A 23,223-nucleotide genomic window follows, 5' to 3' on the forward strand; every position below is an offset into this window, starting at 1 on the left:
GCCCACTTTGGCCTGGAGCAATGTGAGTAAAGCCCAGAAGGGAACAGTGAAGTGGGGATGCATGGTCCAACAACGTAAGGGGACGTTGTGTGCGTGCACCCTCAGTGAGGTCACCCACAGATTTCTGAAGTGGATTTTACACTCATCAGTGGTGGTTGCCATATTGGAAATTCTTCAGACGAACTTCAACAGACGAAGCAGTAAAGCTCCGACAAGCCTAAAGCCTCCAGACAAACAGCAACAATGCAGCGCTCATTCTTTATAAAATCACAATTGGTTATTTATTAGAAAATGTCCCTCCTGTACAGTGGGAATGAGCTATTCCAACTAAACTCCTCCTTTTAACAGGCTGTTAAAATGATTATTTCTGCTGTAAATATGGGGATTTTAAAAATGGCCTGTATATGCTTTCTGCAGCGTTAAATGACAATTTATTCCCCCCATCTTGTTCTTTTCTACCACATCAGGGTTAGTTTTCATCAGCATTTAGAGACACTGCTGACTGCATCGGGTCTTCATGTAAGACCCGATGCAGTCAACAAAGAAATAGTGTCAATTTGGGATCTAATTTGATTTTTTTTTTTTTTTTTTATAGTTGTAGAGTCTTTGATTTTAATGTGTGATGCATTTTTATGCATCATAAAGTGCATTTTTGAAGACTGTTATGGTCAGGGACCATTTCTGCTTTAATATCGACTCTCTTCTCTCTAAAAGGGAAACTTTGAGTTTCCACTTGGCTCTGATTTGTCAGGATGGAGGGATAAAAGAGGAGAGGAGTGCAATGACAGACAGAGGTGAAGGCTGGTTACTTTAAAAGAAAGGGAATTAGACTGATGTAGGCAGAGCAACGAGCAGGTGAGGGGAGGTAGGGACACGAGAGAGGAGAGATAGAAGAACGAGGGAGGACGTGAACGCCCACATCCCTGTAGAGAAGAATGATCTTTTACTGGTTTTAAATTGTGTCTCTGCCGGTGCAGGTGCTTATTCTTCAAGCCAAAATGATCAGACATACTTTAAACAGTAAGACATGGGGTGCCGAAATGTCATCAGTGAATTAACTGCTATTATCTGACAGAAGGACTAACTTTCCACAGGCTTAAGAGGCTGTTATGTCAGAGGAAGAGGGCCTGTGGTTATATAAACTCGAAGAACGCGGCAATCTCAAGGCTTTCTTGGATAATGAGGAGAGGCAGTTTTGTACTTTGCATCGCAGGAATGTAAATTTGCACAAAGCAGCTCTCAGCTGGTGAATTGACCTCCAAGTTGACGAGGCTGACAAAGCATCTAAGCTGAACGTTATAATGAGTGTGAAAGCCGGGGATTATTCACAGTTAAGTTTTCTCCTGTGTGTTTCATGTCCTGCCTCAATTCTTGATCAATTTGAGATTAAAAAAACAAGGAAAATAAGCAAATTTCTCCTGTAGACAAAAAATAAGGGCAACCTCTCCAGACAGTTGATAAACATCATGTTCTAATTAAAATCAACTTCTAATATTTTTAGATGGTAATTAGAATATAAACATGATTATTTTCATCTATTGAATAAAGTCATAGTTAGAAGATGTTTGTGGATTTGGGTTAAGAGACTTTAAAAAATTACTTTCAATACATTTACTTATGTTATAGCACTTCTTTGGCAGTATCATGATTTGCAGTTTTTTTTTCACATTTTCCCCCCTTTTTTTTGTCTTTTTCTGCTTTCATTTTAGGGAACAGCACATTAGAGTGGGGAGGAGAAAGTGGAGAATGACTTGCACAAAAGTGGTTGAGGGTCGGGGTGGCAGCCAGGCCACCTGCTTTGACGACTATAGCCTCTATGGTTGTCAAGATACCAGAATTGAAACTTTGATACGATACCAGTAAAAATCAAACAATATAATAACTTTTTTGATGTCTTGGAAACAAAAAGAAAAGTCTTAAGATTTGCAAAGAGATGAGTTGAAACTTGCAACTGCTGACAATGGGCTGCTCTGCAACATTCTAAAAACCTGCCAGTTCACACCGCTGCAACTGGAGCGGTGTGAGAAACTGGAGAAACAATGCGTCATTTCAATAGCAGCAACCCTCGCAGTCACGGTAGATTTAAGGTGATTTACATCAGAGGTCACTGCACAATAAGTCTTTCTATATATAGACAATATCCCACATTAACTCTTTTCCCCCATATATTTTCGTTATATTAAGGCCTAACGTAAGGCTGTATGATTCCTGCACATCAGTTCAAATTTGTCTTCGATATCATAGCATAGTAGCAAAATTTCACAGATCATATATACACAAAAAATGCTTTGCGAAGTCAAGCCATGTGATAACTAAGATGTCTGCAAAGAATAATCAATTTTCCACTGACAAAGCTTCTACAGCTTTGAATTTCTCATGTGCTGGCTTATATAGGTTGTTTGCAATCCTGTGATCCAGGGGACAGCCCACTACCTGACCCCAACAGGGAACAGCCATAAGAAATAGATACATAGATGGATAGAATAATGGAGGAAATTTAACAGCTTTAAATGAACCTCTGCACAGCAATTGTCATCAGAAAATGCCATACACATTGAATACGATTCCTACACTTTACAAAACAGAGATAGATGTGAAATGATTTTTCTGGTGTAGAGGCAATCAATGTCACAAATTACCAAGTCCTGCAGATCTCCTAGTGTCATTTGGGACACAAAAGTAGCTTAAGAATGTTTTATTTTCACACTTTGAACATTTGGCATAGTCATGAACAGATCAAGACATGGCCTTCTTGTAGCATTTCTCTGTAGAAATCACTCCTTGCCCCAAACAGAAAGTTTCCACGTGAAAAGTAAAAAACAAAATAGATGTAATTCTTTTTGAGATTCACAGCATGATTTTGTTAATTGAATTCGCGTTTGTAGCCTTTCAAAATAAGACTTCCCTTGCCCTTTTTACTTTTATCTGCTTGCAACATCCTGCAACCAGCTGTCTGCAACTTCACACACTGAATACCTGGTGAAATCTTCACACAGCTTGATTTGAGTTGCGATGGCCTGGTTCAGACTGCTGCAGCAGTTGCCAGTGGGTACGGCCCCACTGAGTCCATCTAAGTAGTGATCCAACGGCGCCTCATGCCCTGCCCACCTCCATAGCCTACTTTCTTTTTTTAATGTAGGTTTCTTTTCATTAAAAACTGAACCACATCAGGTGTACTACCTGGGGATGAATTTCACGTATTGATAGTAGGGGTGAGTATTGGCAAGAACCTCACGATACGATACGCATCATGATACTTGGGTCACGATACGATAGTATCACGATATATCAGGATATCATGATATTGTGATATATTGCGATATTCTACAGTTAACTAAGAAAAATATAGAGATGATGTATATGTAAATCACACAATACGTTGGTGGTGTTCCCGCTATATTTCACGGCAGCAAGACAGAGCTTGCAAATGGCATTTCCTTTCTCTAACTCGCTGTTTGTGCTCCCCGTGTTAACTTGGAAGCCTAAATGCTTCCATACATCTGCTTTGAATTGTGCAGGTGTTGTTATTTTGTAAGCCATGTGGAGGTGCGGAAGTCATATTTTACTAACAACTCGGCTAAAAATATGAGTTTTTACTTTTTACAAAAAAATCGATATTAAGAGTTGAAGTATCAATATTGTATCAGATGTCAAAGTGTCACGATATATTGCCGTATCAATATTCTTTCACAGCTCTAATTGAGAGTAGGGTTTGGTATCATTTGCGTTTTTTCTGATACTGGTGCTAAATTGATGCTTTTTGTACGGTGCTTGTTCCTAAACAGTGCCTGAATTGATACTTTTGAGGATAAAAAATGTGTGTTAAAAGCCAGCAGGAGAATTAAAGCTGTCTCGGTGTCATAGATGATGTACAGAAATATCTTTACAAGGTACCAGTCAAACATGGGATATAAAAGGAAACTAGGGAAACTTGAAACATAAATCACACATATTCTATAATGTATTCCTTTGGTGGAAGGGTATCAAAATGAAGTATCGTTATCTGTGTTGTAATTCGGGCCAGTAGGTATCGGATGTGTTGGTTCCAGTACCATGTTAGAACTGGTTCCTGAAACTCAATCCTAACTAAGAGAGAAGAGCTGTTTTAAAGTGCTTGTGCTTCCACTGGACACAAGCTACACGCAAAGCATTTTGGGAACCTGGACCGGCAGGAGGTTAGAAGGCATCCTCCCTTTTACACTTCTTTTCTCTCTCATTAGATGATTATTCCATGAAAATTAAACATTTGTTTACTGTAGTACTTACACCATTTGGACTTCAGTTTAATGAAAAGACACTTCAATTCAAATATGACTAATAAACAACAGAGATAGGCGGAGCAGAGAGCTCCACTGAATCACCACTTGGACAGATTTAGTGGGGCTGTATTTGGGAATCTCATTTATCTTTAGTCTGAACTGGGCTTTAGGCATCCAGTATTTATTTATTTATTTATTTATTTTTTGGTCCCCTAAAATGTTGGCATCTGTCTGAATCATAATTTGTGCAATTTAGACAGCATGCAGTTTTGTTGGATTTATTCCTCTCCTATGCAACTGTCTTATGAAAGAGATATAGTTATTTAAGTTTTTTAATCATGAAAATGACAAAAATATACTAGTATAATATTAAAAAATCTCATTCAAAGTATCATCAATATTGAAAATGTAATGATCTCTACTTAAAACTTTGTTGCTGACAGGCCTACCAGTGCACCTTTTTCTCAGCAATTTTGTTGAATTTTAGTGGCAAATGAATGAAAGTAGGAGAAAAAACATTTAAACATAGTCTTACTTGATATGTAAGTGTTAACACCAGGCTTCATCAAATCTTGTTTTGAATTATAATATTGTTCTGAAAACTGATTAAGAAGATAATGAAGATGTTTTCAGAGGAGCAAACACGGGCCTAATCTGGCTGTGGCCCAGAGCTGGGTCAGGTTACAGTCAAATGTGACAGGTTTTTTTTTTACCCCAAAATTGAAACATATTACTTTTATTTAGGGATGCACCGATTGCAATTTTCTGGCCGATCACAAATCACTGATCTTTAAAAAGCCTGACCTGCCGATTCTGATTTTTTTTATAACTGACAGCATACACCTTCAATGTTCCAATCTTATTTTATTGAAAAACATTGAACAATACCTGTGAAACAATACAAACTTGTTGTTTTAACTGCACATGAGGTAGTTCTCTCAAATATAAATGAAAAGTTTAGAGCATTGCTGTCCAAACTACTAAATTATATCAGTTCCTTTAGTCTTTCATTTTCACATTTTAGTAGATAGAGGCATATGAAACCAATCTTACCCACCGATTTTATTTACAAGGATCGGCTGATCGCCGATCTCCTAAAGTTAAGGAAATTGGCGCCGATACCGATTTTGGCCAATCGATCAGTGCACCCCTACTTTTATTCATTAAAAAAATTATGAGATCCTGAGATTGTGATGTTGATGGTATCATAAGTCTAGATTACATCCTTTGGCAATATAATCTAAAAAGATCATGTCCAGTTATATTTTAACTGTCTCTGACTCTTCTGCAGCTATGAGTTTTTCTGAACATGTATAAAAATGATGAGCATATCATGATAATCACACCATAGAAAGCTGTGAGAGGAAAGCAGTAGATTGCATACTATGCAGGTGTTTGCTCCTCATGCTGTCGTTGTTTCTTGACTTGTTTCCTGAGCTGTACTGTCATGTGCTCTACTGTTGTTCCATAAGTTCCACTTCACTCACTGTAGAGCTTAGATGTTGTTTTGTCATATAAGTAGATTATTATCACTCGAGTCAGATGTGAATCATTACCATTTACCGCAGGAAAGGCGGCAGGAGTGGGGTGTATGTATGCATGAGCAGCCATCTTGAGATGAGACCAAAATGGAGGCTGTGCTGAACACTGTCTCGCAGTAAAATGGCGTCTGAAAAAGCACAGACACTTCTGTGGTCCGTCTATATGTCTAGAAAATGTTTACAATGCATCTGAATCCTGAAAGTACATTCAACTGGAAGTGTTTTAGAAGGGAGGAAAAATAAGGAAGAAATAAGGGGCAAGATTCTTTATGAAGTGAAGTAAATAATAAGCTTTGTGAATTTTCTTTCTTTTACTCTACAATTGTTTGATCTCAGTCTTATTGTTTTCCTTACAAAAACAATAATAATCATATAATTTCTGTCTCTGTTTCCTCTCTGCATCTGTCACACTTCCCCTCGTCTTCCTCTGTCTTTCTGTTTCTGCCTCATCTACAGGGCTTCTTGAAGAACGAGCGGGACAACGCCCTGCTGTCAGCCATCGAGGAGTCTCGCCGCAGGGTCAGTATCTGTCCAGTGTCTGATTGCATCTCTGATGGAGAAAGATTTCAATATGGGCTGTAGCAGAATCTATACCAGGAGAATTTCTGAGGAAACTTTAGACAAGCACAGAGATCCCACTTCTCAGTATATATATATTTTAATTTGGTCTTTGGGGGTGAAAATATTTGAAATGTTGAAAAAGACATGTTGCAGTAATTAAGAGCGCAGTTTTGTTTGCTTCATATTAAGTTTCTGCTCTGCTGAGTGTCTAAGGGCACATCATAATATGGCAACACTTAGAAAATCGTTTTTAGTAATTTCTGCTTGCTGAGATCTAAAAGTCCTTCTGGTGTGAACCTTCAGGGAATTTTTTTTAAATGGCTTCCCTGATGTGCACAGTTAATAGGCCCTGTGTTTAATTAGCTGCCGTTCCCATTATCTCTCTCTGCTCCCTGAGAGCAAAAAAAAGAAGGACTTTGTGCTGGGGTGGAAAACTCAAATGTACTGAAGATTAAAAGAGGATGTTATAGATGTCCTCGCAGATTTCTATCAGACTGCCGTACCTTTCACAGCAAGTGAAATTTGCGCAATTTGGATGTGAAATTAGGTATTTAGCCTGAGCTGTCCACACCCACAGCAACGGCTTAACATATTTAAAATGTTACTTGACATTAGAGAGTTTTCATGATTTGATTTTATAGACTCTCCTAATGACATAATCTGGATTTTTGTGGCCAAGATAGATAATTAGAAAATTTGTAATTATTCAATCTCATAATCTTATTCTAATGTTCTTTTATAATCTCTAACCATCAAACAATAATTATAATAATTCCCTAAATGTGATAATTACAGTAAAAAGAAAATTAACTGAGCAAGCCTTCTTACAGATAAAACTTGAGTCAGTTCACTTTTCTGCTAGTGGTTTCATAGTATACTTAAATTTCTCATTTCTATCATAGTTGATACTGCAGCACCCCTAAAATCAGGCAAATTTAAACACGTCATGATAATGTTTTACCTTAAGTTTACTGCAGGAGATATACAGATGTGTTTAGAGTTTTCATGACACTGGAGATTTTAATTTTGATACAACACTAGTTGAAATCAAATGATGTGACACTTGTTTCAATGCCATACATGAAAATATTCCCCTGGACACCCATAGAGGTTTTCATCATAAAGAAATTAAGGGTATATTTCGGTAATTGAGGTACTTGGCAACAGTAACACTCTAAGATTTTAGTGTGTGTTGCCCCTTTAAGCAGAACATGCTGTTGTTGTCTTTGCTGAAGCCCGTATGCCTTAACAGCTGTTTAGGAGATGATGATAAACTGTGGTGGAAAAACTGGTAGCTAAAACTGGCCTTGCAACAGAGCTTCAGACACAGGGGCTTTCTGGATGGAAAATAAAACGGTATAATAAAACACTACAGCATATTTGTGAGCCGGCATTGTTTTTTTTTTATTATTATTATTATTATGGTTTTTTTTTTTACCCAGTTTTACCTAAAACTATCTACATTACACTGAGCAACTGCATCCAGCTGTAGTGTACAGCCTAGCTTCCTTCCTTTCTAGTGCTTTTCTCTTGAAGGGACAGTGCACACTGAACTTTCTACAGGCTAATATCACCATTGAAGGGGACATATTCGACCCCTTTAAGACAAGTTTATATTGGTCTCAGAGGTCCCCAAAACATTCCTGTTTAGTCTGTTGCTGAAAACACAATCCTTGGATTTTTGCATGTCTAAAAGCCCCTCTGTTTTAGCTCTGCTGAGAACGAGCTGTTTTTGTGTCTCTGTGAGCTGTCTGACTCCACCCCTCCCAGGAAATGGATGTGGCTTAATGGATGTGGCTCTCCTGATCCTTGATCAGGAGAGGAGGATGGAACTTTGTTCCAAGCAGGGAGGGCCAACCGAACCTGGGCTAAGTCCCCACATGACAAAGGGAAAATCTGAGAACAGCTTGTTTCAGCACACATTTTCTGAAAAGTGGAGAAAAAGAGGGGGGAGGGAATGGATTTTTAAGGTACTTGAGGGGATTGTGGACAGGCCAGTGGCACATATTTTGTTAGAAAAGCCTGAAAAAGTGATTTTTGCATAATATGTCCCCTTTAATACCAAATACCCATACAAGATCACTTAAAAAATGCAGAAGTATCTTTTCATAGATGTCTGTGCATTATGTTGGACAATGCAAATAGTTAGATTTATTTTAATTGTAATATATTCAAAAAAGCATCTGATGGTGTGAACCCAGTACACAAATCAGATTTTCTTGGTGAAGCAACACTCTGCTCTGCTGCTGTCTAGCTGTCAGGGATTAAGGAGTCAAGATTTAATTGGTAAATAAAATAACACGGTGATAGGGGAAAAAAGCTGTTAAAGTGCTGTTGCCACCCTGGCCAACTCTGCCATGTTAATCCACATTGAAATTAATTAATAAAATTGTTATAGGCCCATGGGATATTATATATGTGTTGATGTTAATATGTTGCACTATGTTGATTAACAAAAGATGATTTTGACAGCAAAAAAGAACGCCATTGTATACAAATACTTCACTCTCCAAGCACGCCAAGCTGAAACTGGTTTCCACAGTCCCTGAAAGCAGATGTTCATTTTAAAGAAATGTTTAAAGAAGAGTACTCCATATCCAGGTACAGGCAGTGACCAAGTTAACCAGGTGAATTTTAGCTCCAGCTCAGTCTACATTTTTGTCTCCCTGAGCTGTAGATCAGAAAGATTCAATTATCTCACGTTCCCATTATCTCACTTTGGGTCTCTGAGGACAGTTAAAATAGACCACTCTGTGTCCTGGTGGAGCAGAACAATCTTGACAAGGGTCTGCTTCTAAATCTGGTGTATGAGTGTGTTTCTCCTCAACCCTCCACCTATTTGCTAATGCTAGTTGACCCACAGTGTGTTTGTGTGAGGGCACGAGATGAAATGTCACCCCTTTTAGCATGAGTCCGAGAATATCAGCAGATATCCTAGAAAAAACAAACAAAGACGAAATGAAAAATAGATGCAGGAAAGAATACGGTGTGAAAGACAACTGTTTTAGTACAACACAATGCTCATATTTATAGAAGTTTTGGAGCTTATATATCTACAGTATCAAAACTACTACATAGTAATAATCTGTATCATCAACCTGGAAATTACCCCTTAATCTCAGGGTGAGCTGCATGTGCGAACATAAACAGCTGAATGTTTCTTCCTGGAGTTTTTCCTACCATTTTGTTTAATTAGCAAATATCCCCTATGACTCGTAACATGATATAAAAGCAAAAGCTTTCGTCATAGGCAGACTATGCAAATCTGAAAACGGCTAAAGGATTTGTCCTTGCCTTATGCTTTTAAATAAACGCTTACGCAAAAACCAACAGTGCAAGAGTGTTTTAAGTAGGGCTTAACAATTTTGGGGAAAAAATCGTATTGCAATGAACAAACACAAGCAATAAATCATTCTATATTATATCCAGCACAATATTAGTATGAAAAAATGATATGGAGAAAAACAATAAAATCTAATCCTAATTATTTTGACTCACATGGCAAATTCAGTATATGATTTGTTGTTTTGAAGGGAATGATCATGTTTAGGTCATTGTAATTTTTTTTTATCAGAAAAATATATAAAAACAAGGAAAGTAAGATTTTTTTGCAAACTATTCTCCAAGATATTGACACTTTATGTGTAAAACATAATATCTCTGCTGCAAAAAAACATGTATTAACTGGTATTTTGACACACAAACATCTCCTGAGCTGAAAATATAATAAATACAATATATACCTTTAGAAATTGTGTCCCTTTATTTTTATGATATAATTAAACTATTGATCACATAGTTTTGACTGAGCTGCAGGTGCAGCAGTTGATTCTTACTAAATCACCACTTGCACAGCCAGACAAGGACCATGGACTGAATGTGCACAAAGGGACATTGTAATGAGGCGTGGCCATCTTTATTACACACTAGCAATTAAAAAAGGTCACAATTACCTTATACCATGACAGCTTGAGAGGAGTACAAGTTTTGTTACAAGCCTAGTTATAAATTGTGCAGATGAACACTTTCAACATATCATACCTTTATTTTTTTTTAACTTTCAGACATTCCTGCTGGCTGAGGAGTACCACCGTGAGTCCATGCTGGTTCAGTGGGAACAGGTGAAGCAGAGAGTGTTGCATACACTACTGGGAGCAGGAGAGGATGCACTCGACTTCAGTCAGGATGTTGAGGTACAAGACATGTTAGATAGAGCTGATTCAGGAGGAAATGCCTCCGTAACTCAGGACAAGACAACTAAATAAAATGTAACTGTACACAACAAGATAAACACAGTAATGATAATCATGTAGGGAAATACTTTCTACCTTCTAAGATAGTGTCTCAAAGAAAGTGGTTTTACCAAACAGAAAGATCTCATTACCGAGATTATAGTTGTAATTCATTATTTATTTGCACAGACTTTAATTTCGATATATTACCAACATTTTTGCTTTGAGAAACTGTGTCATATCTTCCCTGATTAATTTAGTCACATAATCCTTGGACTGAATATGTCAGCTTAAAAGGATGTCTGAAGTCTTTCAAGCTGATTTCTTGACACTGTACTTGAAGCTGTCTCCATTCTCATCTACACTAACAAGAGTAACAGTCACGTCTGATACTCTTGGATACTATTTTAGTCTTCATTGTGAGTTAAGAAAAAGTCATGTGTGGTGTCTTTTGTGACCTAGTTCCGGCATCCACATGCATTTAAATGTCTATTTTTGTCCACTTTGTTGTACTTGTTGCTCTTGTTTTAGAAGCTATAGATTCCTTTGTGCCTGTTCATTAAGAGCTATCAGGGTAATGCTAAATTGCTATTAAACATACCCAACCAATAAAGCTATTTAATGTCATTATTTTGAGCGAAATATCTTCATCTCCTGGATAAAGTTTTCAAACTTAGGTTAATATTAAAAATATGGTACATGATCTAGGTTCAGAATTTGCATTACTGATGATGGGAGCTCATTTTAGCCTCCTCTTGTTTTGTTTATTGCAGCCTAGCTTTGTGAGTGAAGTGACCGCTCCAGGAAGAAGTGCATTGGACAGCGTGGAGGTGGCCTATGGAAGACAGGTGAACATTTAGAATATATACAAAAAACTTGTTCCTGTTCACTTCTGTGCTGCAAAAATAAGAATTTGAGTTTTCAATTTAAAAACAAATAATTGACAAAACTACTGAAATTTTTATCATAAAATGAGTTCCTTTTTTTATTGAGTAGGACACTGAAAATTAGACTTTATAATACTTATTAAAGGAGAAACTAGAGGAACTAAAGTTGGAATTTCTGCCACAACTTTGCCAACTCCCAAGGTGCACAGACGACGGTGTATAAAGACGTTGAAACACGGATACATATTAAGAATTCTGTCTGTATTTTCCCTTCATTTTGACTGTACTTATGCAAGCTTCTTCAAAGCTTGCACATACACACCAAACATTACAAAACTGCTGGTAATTGAGGGGACCGTGTTGAGGGATATAGCCAACAGCTTAACCCAGAGTGGCAAAACACTACAAAGACAAAGAATGTGGAAAAAAAATGCTGAATGTTTTTGAACTGTCTGAGGAAATACTGCTGAATATTGTGAAAATTGTTAAAAACTACAAGGATGTATATGATGTTTGCTCACCTGGACACATAGACAGCTATGATGGAGCAGCTTGGCAAAGATGGATGGAGCAGCAGTGAAGGCGTCGCGGAGACCTGTGTGAGACAGTGACGTCTAGTGAATTAGTTTCTTAATGTCCATTCCAACAATGTTAACATCTTAATATTCTGAACACTATGAAAAAGTAAGCAAAGAATTTAAGCTAAGAAGTGAAAAATATAAAGAGCAGTCGGGATGGATGATTTCAGTATTGGCAGATATAAGCTTTAAATGTGAAATAGTGTATCCCAGATATGAAAATTTCTCCTGATTTTTACAGTCAGTATTTTGGCTATAAAGATCTGCAGTAATCTCCTCATCTGCTACATCAGCTTTAAATACTGACCATATGAACAAATGAGTTGGTGGAGTTCTAGGTTGGACCAACAGACCTACTTTAGCTGAAGCCTTTTTCTTTATTTAATATCATTCCTTTTACTTTCAAGTTTGTTTTAAGGACTGGAGTCTGAACTACATTTAAATATCAGTATCGATGTCAGTATTGGCCAAAATCATTTTGTGATTATCAGATATCAGTAAAAATCCAGTTTTGTAAATACCTAAATATCAGGGCTGTCAAAAAAACTTTAAATTTTAATCACAAATAACATCTACATTTTTAGTTAATAGCAAATAAATTATTTTTGACACATTTTGAAATTCCACTTTTTTGTGTTTAAACTTGTTTTTGTTCTATTTTGGATTTTTTTAAATGCCATAATCTAAAGGTAATTGTTTCCCAGAGTGGATACAAACCTTTTAATGTCGAAAGAAAATAGGGAGCTACAGGTAGACCAAAGGTTATATCATTAACTTAAGGATGGAAAAGGGAATTTGCTATGGATTGCAAAGGAAATAAGTGAGTAGTAAAGAGGTAAATGTTTGATAACACTATGCTGTCTGTGAGGTTTTTTTTTTTTAAGCAAACGAGACATAAATGAGCAATGGTGGGCTTTTTTACATAACTCTGGCTGCACAGAAACAATGCTGGTGTAATCAAAGTGCGCTGAAAGGGGCAATATAGCATGCTTTCAATAGCATTAAAAAATATGCTCTAATTATGGTTTTTGGATTGATGCTGACAGCCCTTATAGATTTATAAAAATAATGATTATGATACTGTTGTATGTAATGTCGTTTATAGTGTTGTACCTTGATTTTGTGATTGTGGAAAACCAAAATCATGATTGAAATTGAAACTCAAATAAAGACAGACTTTGCTAACTTTTACTACAGTACACTACAACTTCTGGTTTTATATGCATATTTATCAGAAACTTAACTGCCCGCAGAGATATGGATAGCCTATAATGAGCTTAATTTAACCCGATACACGAGACAGACATTGTTAAAAATGTCAGCTGTTCTGCGTTGTTTTTAATCAAATGTGATGAAATGTCAGCGATCAAAGAAACGTCACAGTTAAGCTACCCTTTATTATTAACACCAAAAATGAAACCCCCTCTTGTAGTTAAAGTCAGAGTCTGTGATGCTCTGAGGGATCATTCAGTTGAAACGGGGTCACAGCCAGACAGGATGTGGCAGATCAAACATATCGATTGATTGGGTGGGGGAGTGGGGAACTCTGGGTAATTCTCTCTCTTTGTCTCTGTGTCTTTGTCTCTCTACCATCCGTCCAACCTCATCATCCTGTCTGACCTTCTCTCTCTCTTTTTCTGTTTGTCTCTGATCTACACAACACAGAATTCTGAATGCGGATTTCCTGCGACCATGTGTCGACACATTGCATGCGGCGTAGTTTGTCTCATTTTTTTCATCCTCTTTGATGACCTCTTAAACATTTTGATTCTGTTTTCCTTGTTTTTGATAGTGAACCACTTCACTCGATGGTCATAGCGTTAGCTGTTACTGTTGAAGCTGTGAATGGAGCTTTGGGCAGATTATAGTCATGAAGTGGAGCTTGGCAGTTATAACCTCACCTTTTCTTCCTCTGTCTCCATGGACACTATTTCAGATTTACATTTTCAATGAGAAGATAGTGAATGGCCACATTCAGCCTAATCTGGGAGATTTATGTGCTTCTGTAGCTGACAGCCTGGATGACAAGGTAAGAACCTCTAAATTTTTTCTTTTTTTACCTTGAAGTTGAATCTTTCATTTTGCCACTTTTTTCTCTGTTAAAACATGATTTAGTATTTCGTCAACAGGTCATATTTTGTCTGCACGTTTTCATGTAAATGTGATGTTTCCTCTCTTTCCCCAGAACGTGTCTGACATGTGGCTGATGGTGAAACAGATGACTGATGTGCTGCTTGTTCCAGCAAAAGACACCATCAAAAGTCGCACCTCTGTTGAAATGCAAATGGCCTTCGTTCGCCAGGCGCTCAACTTCCTTGAGAACAGGTGACTGTGCTCATATGGTGTTTGGTATTATTTTTGAAGAAAGTGTGGATTCAAGCCTAAAACAATAGATTAAAACGAATCTGCTAAAGCTAACATAATTATCATCTCGTATTTTTATGTCTCTGTCCCAGCTATAAAAACTACACCATGGTGACCGTGTTTGGTAACCTCCATCAGGCCCAACTAGGAGGAGTACCAGGCACTTACCAGCTAGTCCGCAGCTTTCTCAACATTAAACTACCAGGGCCCCTACCTGGCATGCAGGTGAAAACATAAACACAAACATGCACTGACTTTGGTCGGCTATTAAACAATCTGTATTGGTTGTCTAAGACGGTGGTTCTCAATTGTTCTAGCCCATGGACCCACCATCAGTATCATTATGAAAAATCAGGAGCCCAATTTCTGTAAATTTTCAACTAAAAAGATTTATTTATTAAGAAGCACTGGGATTTGAACCTCAGGATTTAAAAAACCATGTGGCAAAATAAAGAAACAGATCGAAAATAACATCTTTTTAAAGTGCTTATGGACAGTTTTAGGACCTTATTTAACAAGCACACCTTGGCGAACCATTGAAAACGGCTACATGACATGCTTTGGGTCCCACCACTTGAGAACCACTGGTCCAAGGAGTAAAGCAGGAGGTAGAGGTGTGTCCTGAAGTCTGATAGTTGTCCCATCATAAGATCCATTAAATTGAAACTAGAAATTAACTGTGTATCACAAAAATGTTAAAATTAAATGTAGGTTTAGCAATGCAAATTTTGTCTGGCTGTTTAACAAGCATGGTGGGAGTGCATTAGTAGCCTCCCTATATATTGTGGGTGCATTTAGATATCTGAATGATTCTCCTTTTAACCTTTTACTGTGCCAGGTTATTGTGGTTCAGAGGCACAGTCCATTTCTGTTGCCTCAATTATACTTAACTACACCTCATTTTGAAGCCTGGTTTAAACTTCTGAATCAAGTCTACACCGTTCATACGGCACGGTAACTAACGTTGTTGTGAGTTGTCATTTCCATTTCATACATTTCCTTTACTGTCAGTCTATATTGAGGTTTAGGGGCATAGGTTTTTACCGTTTCCTTGTAATTGTTTTTAAAAAGGCCTTAAATAGGTGTACATTGCCTTCTGACCTCCCATGATAAGGGAGTAAAGATGTAATCATATGAAAGTTTCATTTCATGATTATAGTGACCGAAATGTTCATAATTGTTGTCATTTTTAACACATTGTTGTTATAAATTGCTGAAAATGTTCAGAAAATACCGTTATGTCAGACTGAAGTCATTCTACCCAGTTTTATATTTTTAAAACATGGAATTCGGAGCACATAGCACTGTACATGTAACCTAACACACCAGCTACACTGTTTCCTATATCCATTGCATGGATGTATTTCACATTCACCTGGGAAAGCTCCCATAGAAAGCATTTGGGAGCATGATCTTTAAAAGAACTCTTGCAAGAAATGTGGTCCAGTTCAGATAAAACTGCAGCTATACTCCAGCTACATCCATGCTAATCACTCCATTGTGTACCTTGCTTACAGTACAACCCAACCCCAGCCATAACGATCACAAACTCACGCTGAGGAAAGTCGTGGGGAGAGTGAAAACATGTTCTCAGTCTAAAGATTTCAGTGCTGTTCTTTTGTCTTTATTTTATATCTAAATGTGGTTAAGTCCTGATAAAACTATCACAATACTACAGCTTCGTCTAAGCTAATTGCTACACCGGTGGCAGTGCTATCAGCTTCCAGATATGTTTTCAGACCTGCCACAAACATTTCAGATTGGAGCTTTGCAAGATGGATTTGCCTAATGACAGATAAGGAATCTGGTCAGTCCATCTAATTTGCAACATTACATGTTTGTCTGCATAAACACTGAATTATTAACATATTAGATGTAAACATCAAACTTTGATCAAGTGTGCCTGAGGGGGCCAGTGTAGCTCAGTGGGTGGAGCAGGCGCCCATGGGCAAAGGCTGTAGCCTCGACATGAATGTTGCAGGATCAATTCCCTGTCTTGGTATATGTTTGGTGCATGTCTTCCCATATTTCCTGTCTCTCTTCTGTCAGCTGTCCTGTCAAAGTAAAGGCAAAAAAAAAAAGAATATTTAAGAAGTGCACTTGAGTGAATTAATAAGATATATGATAATCATGTACAGTGCTTAACAAATTTATTAGACCACCTGTCATATTTGTCTCAAAGACTATCCAGCATCATGAAGTGCTTTAATGCGAACTCCATTTTCAGTCAGCTCTCCACGTTTCACCATTTTGAACAGGAATGAGGGATTTCAAACTGAATTCAGCCAAATTTGAGCCAGCTCACTGGGCTTCTCTGAGAAGTCAGAAATTAATCAAGCATAACATTCAACCACTAAAACTAATTTTTCTGTTCATGAATGCAAGTAAATAATTATAATTTGACATATTAATCAAGAAATATTAATGTGCTTTACTTTTTTCAGTTTTTTCTGTAAATCAGTAAATTTGAAAATTCATGGATAGCAATAATTGTATTTTAGCACTAACAATATCATTTGATTTAAAGAGCTTCTACATATTGGTGTATTAATCGTTGCAGAAACATAAAAAATATTTTGGTAATTACCAATGCTGTTAATTTAGGGCAGCTGTGGCATAAACCTCTCTTTGGTTAGGGTTAGGGTGGTCTAATAAATTTGTTAAGCACTGTTTGTCAGGGAAACTATCCAGCTCCAGAAATGTGTTGGTCTGAACCAAGTGTGTTAAACATCTTAGGCCACTATGAAAACTTTGTGGAAATGGCCAACCAGTCACCCTCTGATGTCATCTTATCATGTTATATACCACTTTTTTTTTTCCCCGTCAAGTTTTTTATTGATTGAACAAATACTTTACCCACTTAAATCGTATGCAGCTTTTATAATTGTAGTAAAATAACTTAGTGTGTATATAAACCTATCTTATGTCTCAGTAATTTTAACTGCCATCAAAACAATATCAAAGAATTAATAAAAAAAAAATCTACATTATATCAAAGCTTTCTGACCTTTTTTCAGCCTGCCTTTCAAAACTTCCACTCTGAGTTTAAAGACTAATTTTAATGCAGTCAGGTTATTTAACAAATTATGTAACAGAGGTGATGGTCAATTAAATGTCAGTCTCTTTTAAAGGACGGGGAGATAGAGGGACACCCAGTGTGGGCTGTGATCTACTACTGTCTGCGTTGTGGAGACTTAAACGCAGCCTTACAGGTCGTGAACAGAGTTCAGCATCAACTCGGAGATTTCAAGACCTGGCTTCAGGAGTACATGAACAGCCCTGACAGACGGTGAGAGCACCTCCTTGTTTTTATTTTATTGCTCTGTATGAAGATGCCCTGATGGGTTAGAGAAGGTCAAACTGTATTGTAATCACCTCTTTTTCCTTTCGTACTTCATTCTATCGACCCCTTTGCTGCAGACTCTCCCCGACCTCAGAGAACAAGCTCCGCCTTCACTACCGCAGAGTGCTGAGGAACAGCGCTGACCCCTACAAGAGAGCCGTTTACTGTCTGATTGGTAAATGTGACATCAGCGATAATCACGGAGAAGTGGCTGACAAGACTGAAGACTACCTCTGGCTGAAGGTACACTTCCCTTCTCTGCTGTTTTTCTCATCGATTATTTTTTGGTAAAGAAATCTTTCTGACTAATTAGATCTTTCTCAAAACAAAAGTTACACAAATTTTCCTTTTAATGATTCTCTGACCTTTTTGGATCATTTAGAGCTTTACATTTAATGCATTTACTTGGACTTGAGTTTTGCAGTTATGAACCTTATCTTGATTTAATCAGATTTAGATTGTGGCATTTACAATCACACGGAGAAACCTGGTTTTCTATATTCCAGTAAAGGTTGATTGCAATCACATGAAATCAGCCATTAGGATGAATGGGAAAGTTAGCACTTTAAAGCTCTAAATGGACCTGTATGCTACAATTATCACCAGAAAATTTCTACTTGTATTAATTACCTCCACCAAGGAGGTTATGTGATCGGCAGGATTTGTTAATTTGTTAGTTTGTTTGTTAGTAACATAACTCAAAAAGTTATGGATGGATTTTCATGAAATTTTCAGGAGATGTCATAAATGGCATAAGGAAGAACTGATTAGAATTTGGGAGTGATCCAGATCACCATCTTTACTATTGGGAGATAGGGCTAATGGCGGAGGTCTGCGCTCTCCAAGTACTTTTCTAGTTACTGTATGATTCCTGCATGAAATACGAAGAGGCAGGCTGAGTCCCTTTAATTTGTTAAAAAAGACAGTTATAGTCACAAACATGCTTTTAATTGAAACCCAACCCTTAAGGGGTAAGTGACCGAGTAATGGCGAACTGTCCACGAACGAGCCTGTTCTACAAAACAGCTCTGAAATGTGAGCCTCTGTAGCTAGCTCCCGTTTCAGTGCCAGTTTCCTTTTCTTCCATCTTTTGTCATTATTTATTCCACATTTACAAAGTCAAACTGGTACCAAATGGAGAGCTATTTGGGAGCCCAGCAACCAGCTCTGGTCTGGATCTCTTGAAAGAGACGGATTTCCCATCACAACGAGTGAGACTGGGCGGATATCTGCTGAAGAAGCAGCGTTTAATATGCTGAAACATGGCAAAACTGTACGGAGCCAAACAGCTTTGTGGAAACGGACCATACACAAGCATTGTGTGACACAGCTGGTCCATTTAAGGATGTTTTTATTTTTGCACTGTGTATGCTTGGTGTAGTTGTAAACAGCTCAAAACATGGTCTTTGTGGTAGTGTCTGCATGCAGAAATCTCTTCTTGCCCCCAATGGGAGTTCTTTGTTGTTGCTTGATGTCACCTGCAGAGAACCTGCGCATGATAAAACTGATTTTCTGGTTTCCATAAAATGCATCTTATTTGTGGAGGCACCTGTGCTGTTCTTTTTTACATCACATACTGCAGCGAATATGATATCTGAGTAAAAATGGGCCAATATGCTGTTTTGTATGGTTACTTTTGTTAAAGCTGACATGTCATCGTAGATATTGGGTATACACCTCATTTTCAACAAGAGGAAAAAGAGAGCAACAGATATTTTTAAATATGTCTGCAAAATAGTTTGTCGAAAAAAATTGGACAAGGCCTGAGTTAATGAAAATGTTAAATGGACTTGAGCTTGTAAAGCATGTTCCTTAAAAACTCAGTGCTTTTTTCACTGCAGGTCTCACTAACCCTTTCACACCCATTCACTCCACAGTCAAACACTGATGGCAAAAGCTATGTATAGTGATTATCATCATCATTGTATTAACTAATTCCATCTATACAAATTCACAATGTCAGTGGGAGAAATTTTGGGTTAAAGCTTTTACATGCCAAAAAAACAAATACTTATAAACTACTTTTACAAACTAACCCAAACACATGTAAACACTCATGATGTTGATTTCTGGTTAAAATCTTTCCTTCAACTGCAGATGCTTTTTATCATTATTATGCTAAGTGTGCACCGTGTTTTGGTCCATGCAGTTGAACCAGGTGTGCTTTGATGACGACAGCAGCAGCTCCCCTCAGGACAGATTGACCCTGCCGCAGCTACAGAAGCAGCTTCTGGAGGACTATGGTAGGACACTTCATTTCTCTGTCAGCTCAAAAGTAAACACAGTTATTAAAGTTTCTTTTCAGGCCTGATTTCTCCACAAATACATCTGTGTCCTTTATCAATTAAACTGTGCTACTTTCAAAGATGTTAAATGGAGTCACAGAGGTTTGTATGCCTGATGTGCAGCCTGCAGAACAGACTGTCTTTTGGCTTTTTTCTTTTTTTTTTTTGCACACTGCATATTCTTTATATTGAAAAATTCTACAGTTTTATTAATGCATTGTGGATAGATTATAGTTGTGTGTCTTGCAGATTGAATTAACATAAAATCTGGATTATAAATCATATTTGATCATAAGACATGGACTATTTTTAGGTCTAAAATTTCCATTATGTTCAAAAGAGCAGTCCACAAGATTTACTAACCAAAGTATGCCCTTGTTTTCTTTAAATGCTGAATTATAACCTAAATAACATAAGAGGCTGTTAAGATGTTATACCTACCCTCTCAAGCCTGGTCTGTCACAGTGTCACAGCTGAGCTGTGAAGTGGCCTCTTGCAATACACAATGCAGGGAAGTGAATTTTCAATAGCATCAGATCTTGTGGGATTTGTAGAGGTGGTGGCTGCACTTTTGGCCATGACATTACATTTTAGTCCTTTATTCTGATTTATTGGTTGGACAGGTCTGCAGCCAACCATTTAGATTACAAAATAGGTAAAAGTAGAGATGTTCCAATATCATTTTTCCTTCCCAGTTATGATGCCAGAAAGTTTGATATCAGCCAACACCAATACCCGTATAAACTTTCAGGAGCAACTTTGCTGTGGAAAACTGGCATGATTTAGCCCTGCAGTGAACTCAGAATATGCTTCAACAGATAGAATCTTAATGGACAGCCTCTCTTTGACACGTAAAGTTGATTTCCCTGCTAATCATTTGAGTTTTACTGCTAAATATTAAAATAGAATATCAGATCTGCCGGTTTGTATTTGACTTCACATTCCTTAAAAGTCACCAAAGTTCCAGGCTCGATAGAAACATTTCCATAAGAGCTATAAAAGGCAAGCTTCAAGAAGAAAGAAAGTAAGAGGCTACGATTTCTGGTTCAAAAATTACTCAACTTTTAATAACCTGTGTCACTTCTTCTCATATGTGACAGCTTATCAGATCGGTTGCATAAGCGCGTGGACTTAACAGATACCAATACCTTCTTTTTCATGATTATCGGATGTATTTCCGACACCTGTATCGAAACACCCCTAACTTAAAGTACATCAGATTTTTACTAGGGGTGTAAAAATTCAAAGAGGTCATGGTTCGGTTGGTACCACAGTTTTTGGGTCACAATTCAGTACAGGTTTGGTTCATTGATAAAAAGGAACGCCAATTCCCAGATGTAGAATTCCAGATTTCTCTCCCTGATTATTATTATTATTTTTAAACTAACACTAATGCAACTTATTCTTTGTTCAATCTAGTGTTATTTAGAACTATCAGTGATAGTTGGTACAGCCTATGATGTATTAAAAATGAGAAGAAATTCTCATTAGAACAGCATCAGCTTTAACCCTAACTTGATTTTTCCCTACATGTATGTCAGTACAGTTACTAGAAATGTAATGATACATGCAGCAGGATCTGTAAGACAATTTCCTGACAACATATTTGTAATGTTAGTACATTTAACAGTAACCTTGGTGTTCTCTGACAGAGAAACACAAACCTCTCCTGGATAATTTAACAACACTAAAACAAACAGTTCTGAATATTTCAGATCTCTTCCTTGAGGATCATGTTCTTGCCTTCAGTTGATTGTTAAAGTGCCAAATGTGAAAAATAGCAGCACAGTTTCTCATCTTTTGTTCTTCTGTTCAGCCAAGAAAGCTTCTAGGGAGTTTGACAGCAGCTAGTCACGGGTTGCCTGGAAAGACAAAGCGCCTCCTACTTAGTTTCTCTGTAGATCTTATTGAATCTTATCAAATCTTATCTAAGTTTTTTTGTGGTTATGGGTTACCAGGGCCATTCAGTGAATAAAAAATGCTCAGAGTTCATTTGGAACAGAGAATGTGAATGTTCTAAATGTCTTTTTCCCCTGCAGAATACTGGACTGAAACAGAGTGACAGTTGAATAGAGAATCGCTGCTTTTTACCACCAACCTTGTGTAACTGTGCTATGAATGCTACTATTGTAATATGAATGGCTCCAGTTAGGCCATTTGTGAAACATGAACAAATGCTGGTTATTAATTCCATAAAATTTCTTTCATTGTCATATTTGACAGTCTGTCAAAACTGGAAAAGAAACATTAATATGTTATTCCTCTTCTGTATGAAGATCATTTTTTATGCCTCCCATCAACGATAGTCAGCACCGGTGGTATCGTGTTTTCTAGTTGTCCATCTTTCCTGGCTTTTCTTGTAAACAATTGCTTGTTAACACAAATATTTAATCAGCCAATGACATGGCAGCAACTAGCCTTTCCGCTGATCTGATCGGCTTTATCAGATCGGCCGATATTTTGCATTTAATGCAATTTGTGTGATCAGCTGTAATGTCTTAATTCACTGATCCAATCAATGACGTCATTGTTCTGTTGGAACTTTTTGCAGATGCTCCCATTGAATTGTTTTATCCGTCTCATTTACTCCGAAGAAGTTCCACACCACCGACATGTTTGTTTGAATCCGACAGCTAGTTTTTTTAGCCCTGTCACTATGTGACGTGATGGACAATAAAGTTTGTTTGAATTTTGAATCATTATCTGTCGGATTCAAACAAACCTGTCGGTGGTGTAGGACTTCTTCAAAGTGTCTGAGGCAGATAAAACTCAAGCTATTTGCAATCTGTGCAACACTACAGTATCTCGTGGGGGAGCATCTGCAAAATGTTTCAACACGACAAATTTAATCAGGCACCTGGTTAAGGAACACAAGGAGGAGCATGCCGAGTTCAAGAAACGGAGCGTGGAAAAAAAAAAACAACACCGAAACAGATGCTAAAGCAAACTACTTTAGACAGTAAGGGACATTATTGCCCTTTATTTGAAGTAGTATGACTGTTAATTTCATGGAGTTGTGTATGAATGTTCTGAGGCAGCATTACTAATACTACCCTTAATTTGCACTAGTGTGGCTTTTAATTTCATGGAGTTATTATTACCTCCACTGAGGAGGTTATGTGATCGGCAGGGTTTGTTTGTTTGTTAGCAACATAACTCAAAAAGTTATGGAC

At 37.5% G+C, this 23,223-nt stretch overlaps 1 protein-coding gene across 1 annotated transcript in view; it reads left to right on the top strand.

The window, feature by feature from the left end:
* The window catches only part of nup93 (nucleoporin 93), a 66,124-nt gene that overhangs the window by 23,914 nt on the left and 18,987 nt on the right, over window positions 1-23,223 (top strand). Inside the window, exons 4-12 of the mRNA XM_041796544.1 lie at window positions 6,257-6,319; window positions 10,426-10,554; window positions 11,367-11,441; window positions 13,995-14,087; window positions 14,244-14,383; window positions 14,515-14,647; window positions 17,554-17,711; window positions 17,843-18,008; window positions 19,915-20,008. Of these exons, the coding sequence (XP_041652478.1) occupies window positions 6,257-6,319; window positions 10,426-10,554; window positions 11,367-11,441; window positions 13,995-14,087; window positions 14,244-14,383; window positions 14,515-14,647; window positions 17,554-17,711; window positions 17,843-18,008; window positions 19,915-20,008 (1,051 nt within the window). The remainder of the gene's footprint in view (window positions 1-6,256; window positions 6,320-10,425; window positions 10,555-11,366; window positions 11,442-13,994; window positions 14,088-14,243; window positions 14,384-14,514; window positions 14,648-17,553; window positions 17,712-17,842; window positions 18,009-19,914; window positions 20,009-23,223) is intronic.

This window comes from Cheilinus undulatus, linkage group 9 (genome assembly GCF_018320785.1).
Source record: "Cheilinus undulatus linkage group 9, ASM1832078v1, whole genome shotgun sequence".
NCBI lineage: Eukaryota > Metazoa > Chordata > Actinopteri > Labriformes > Labridae > Cheilinus > Cheilinus undulatus.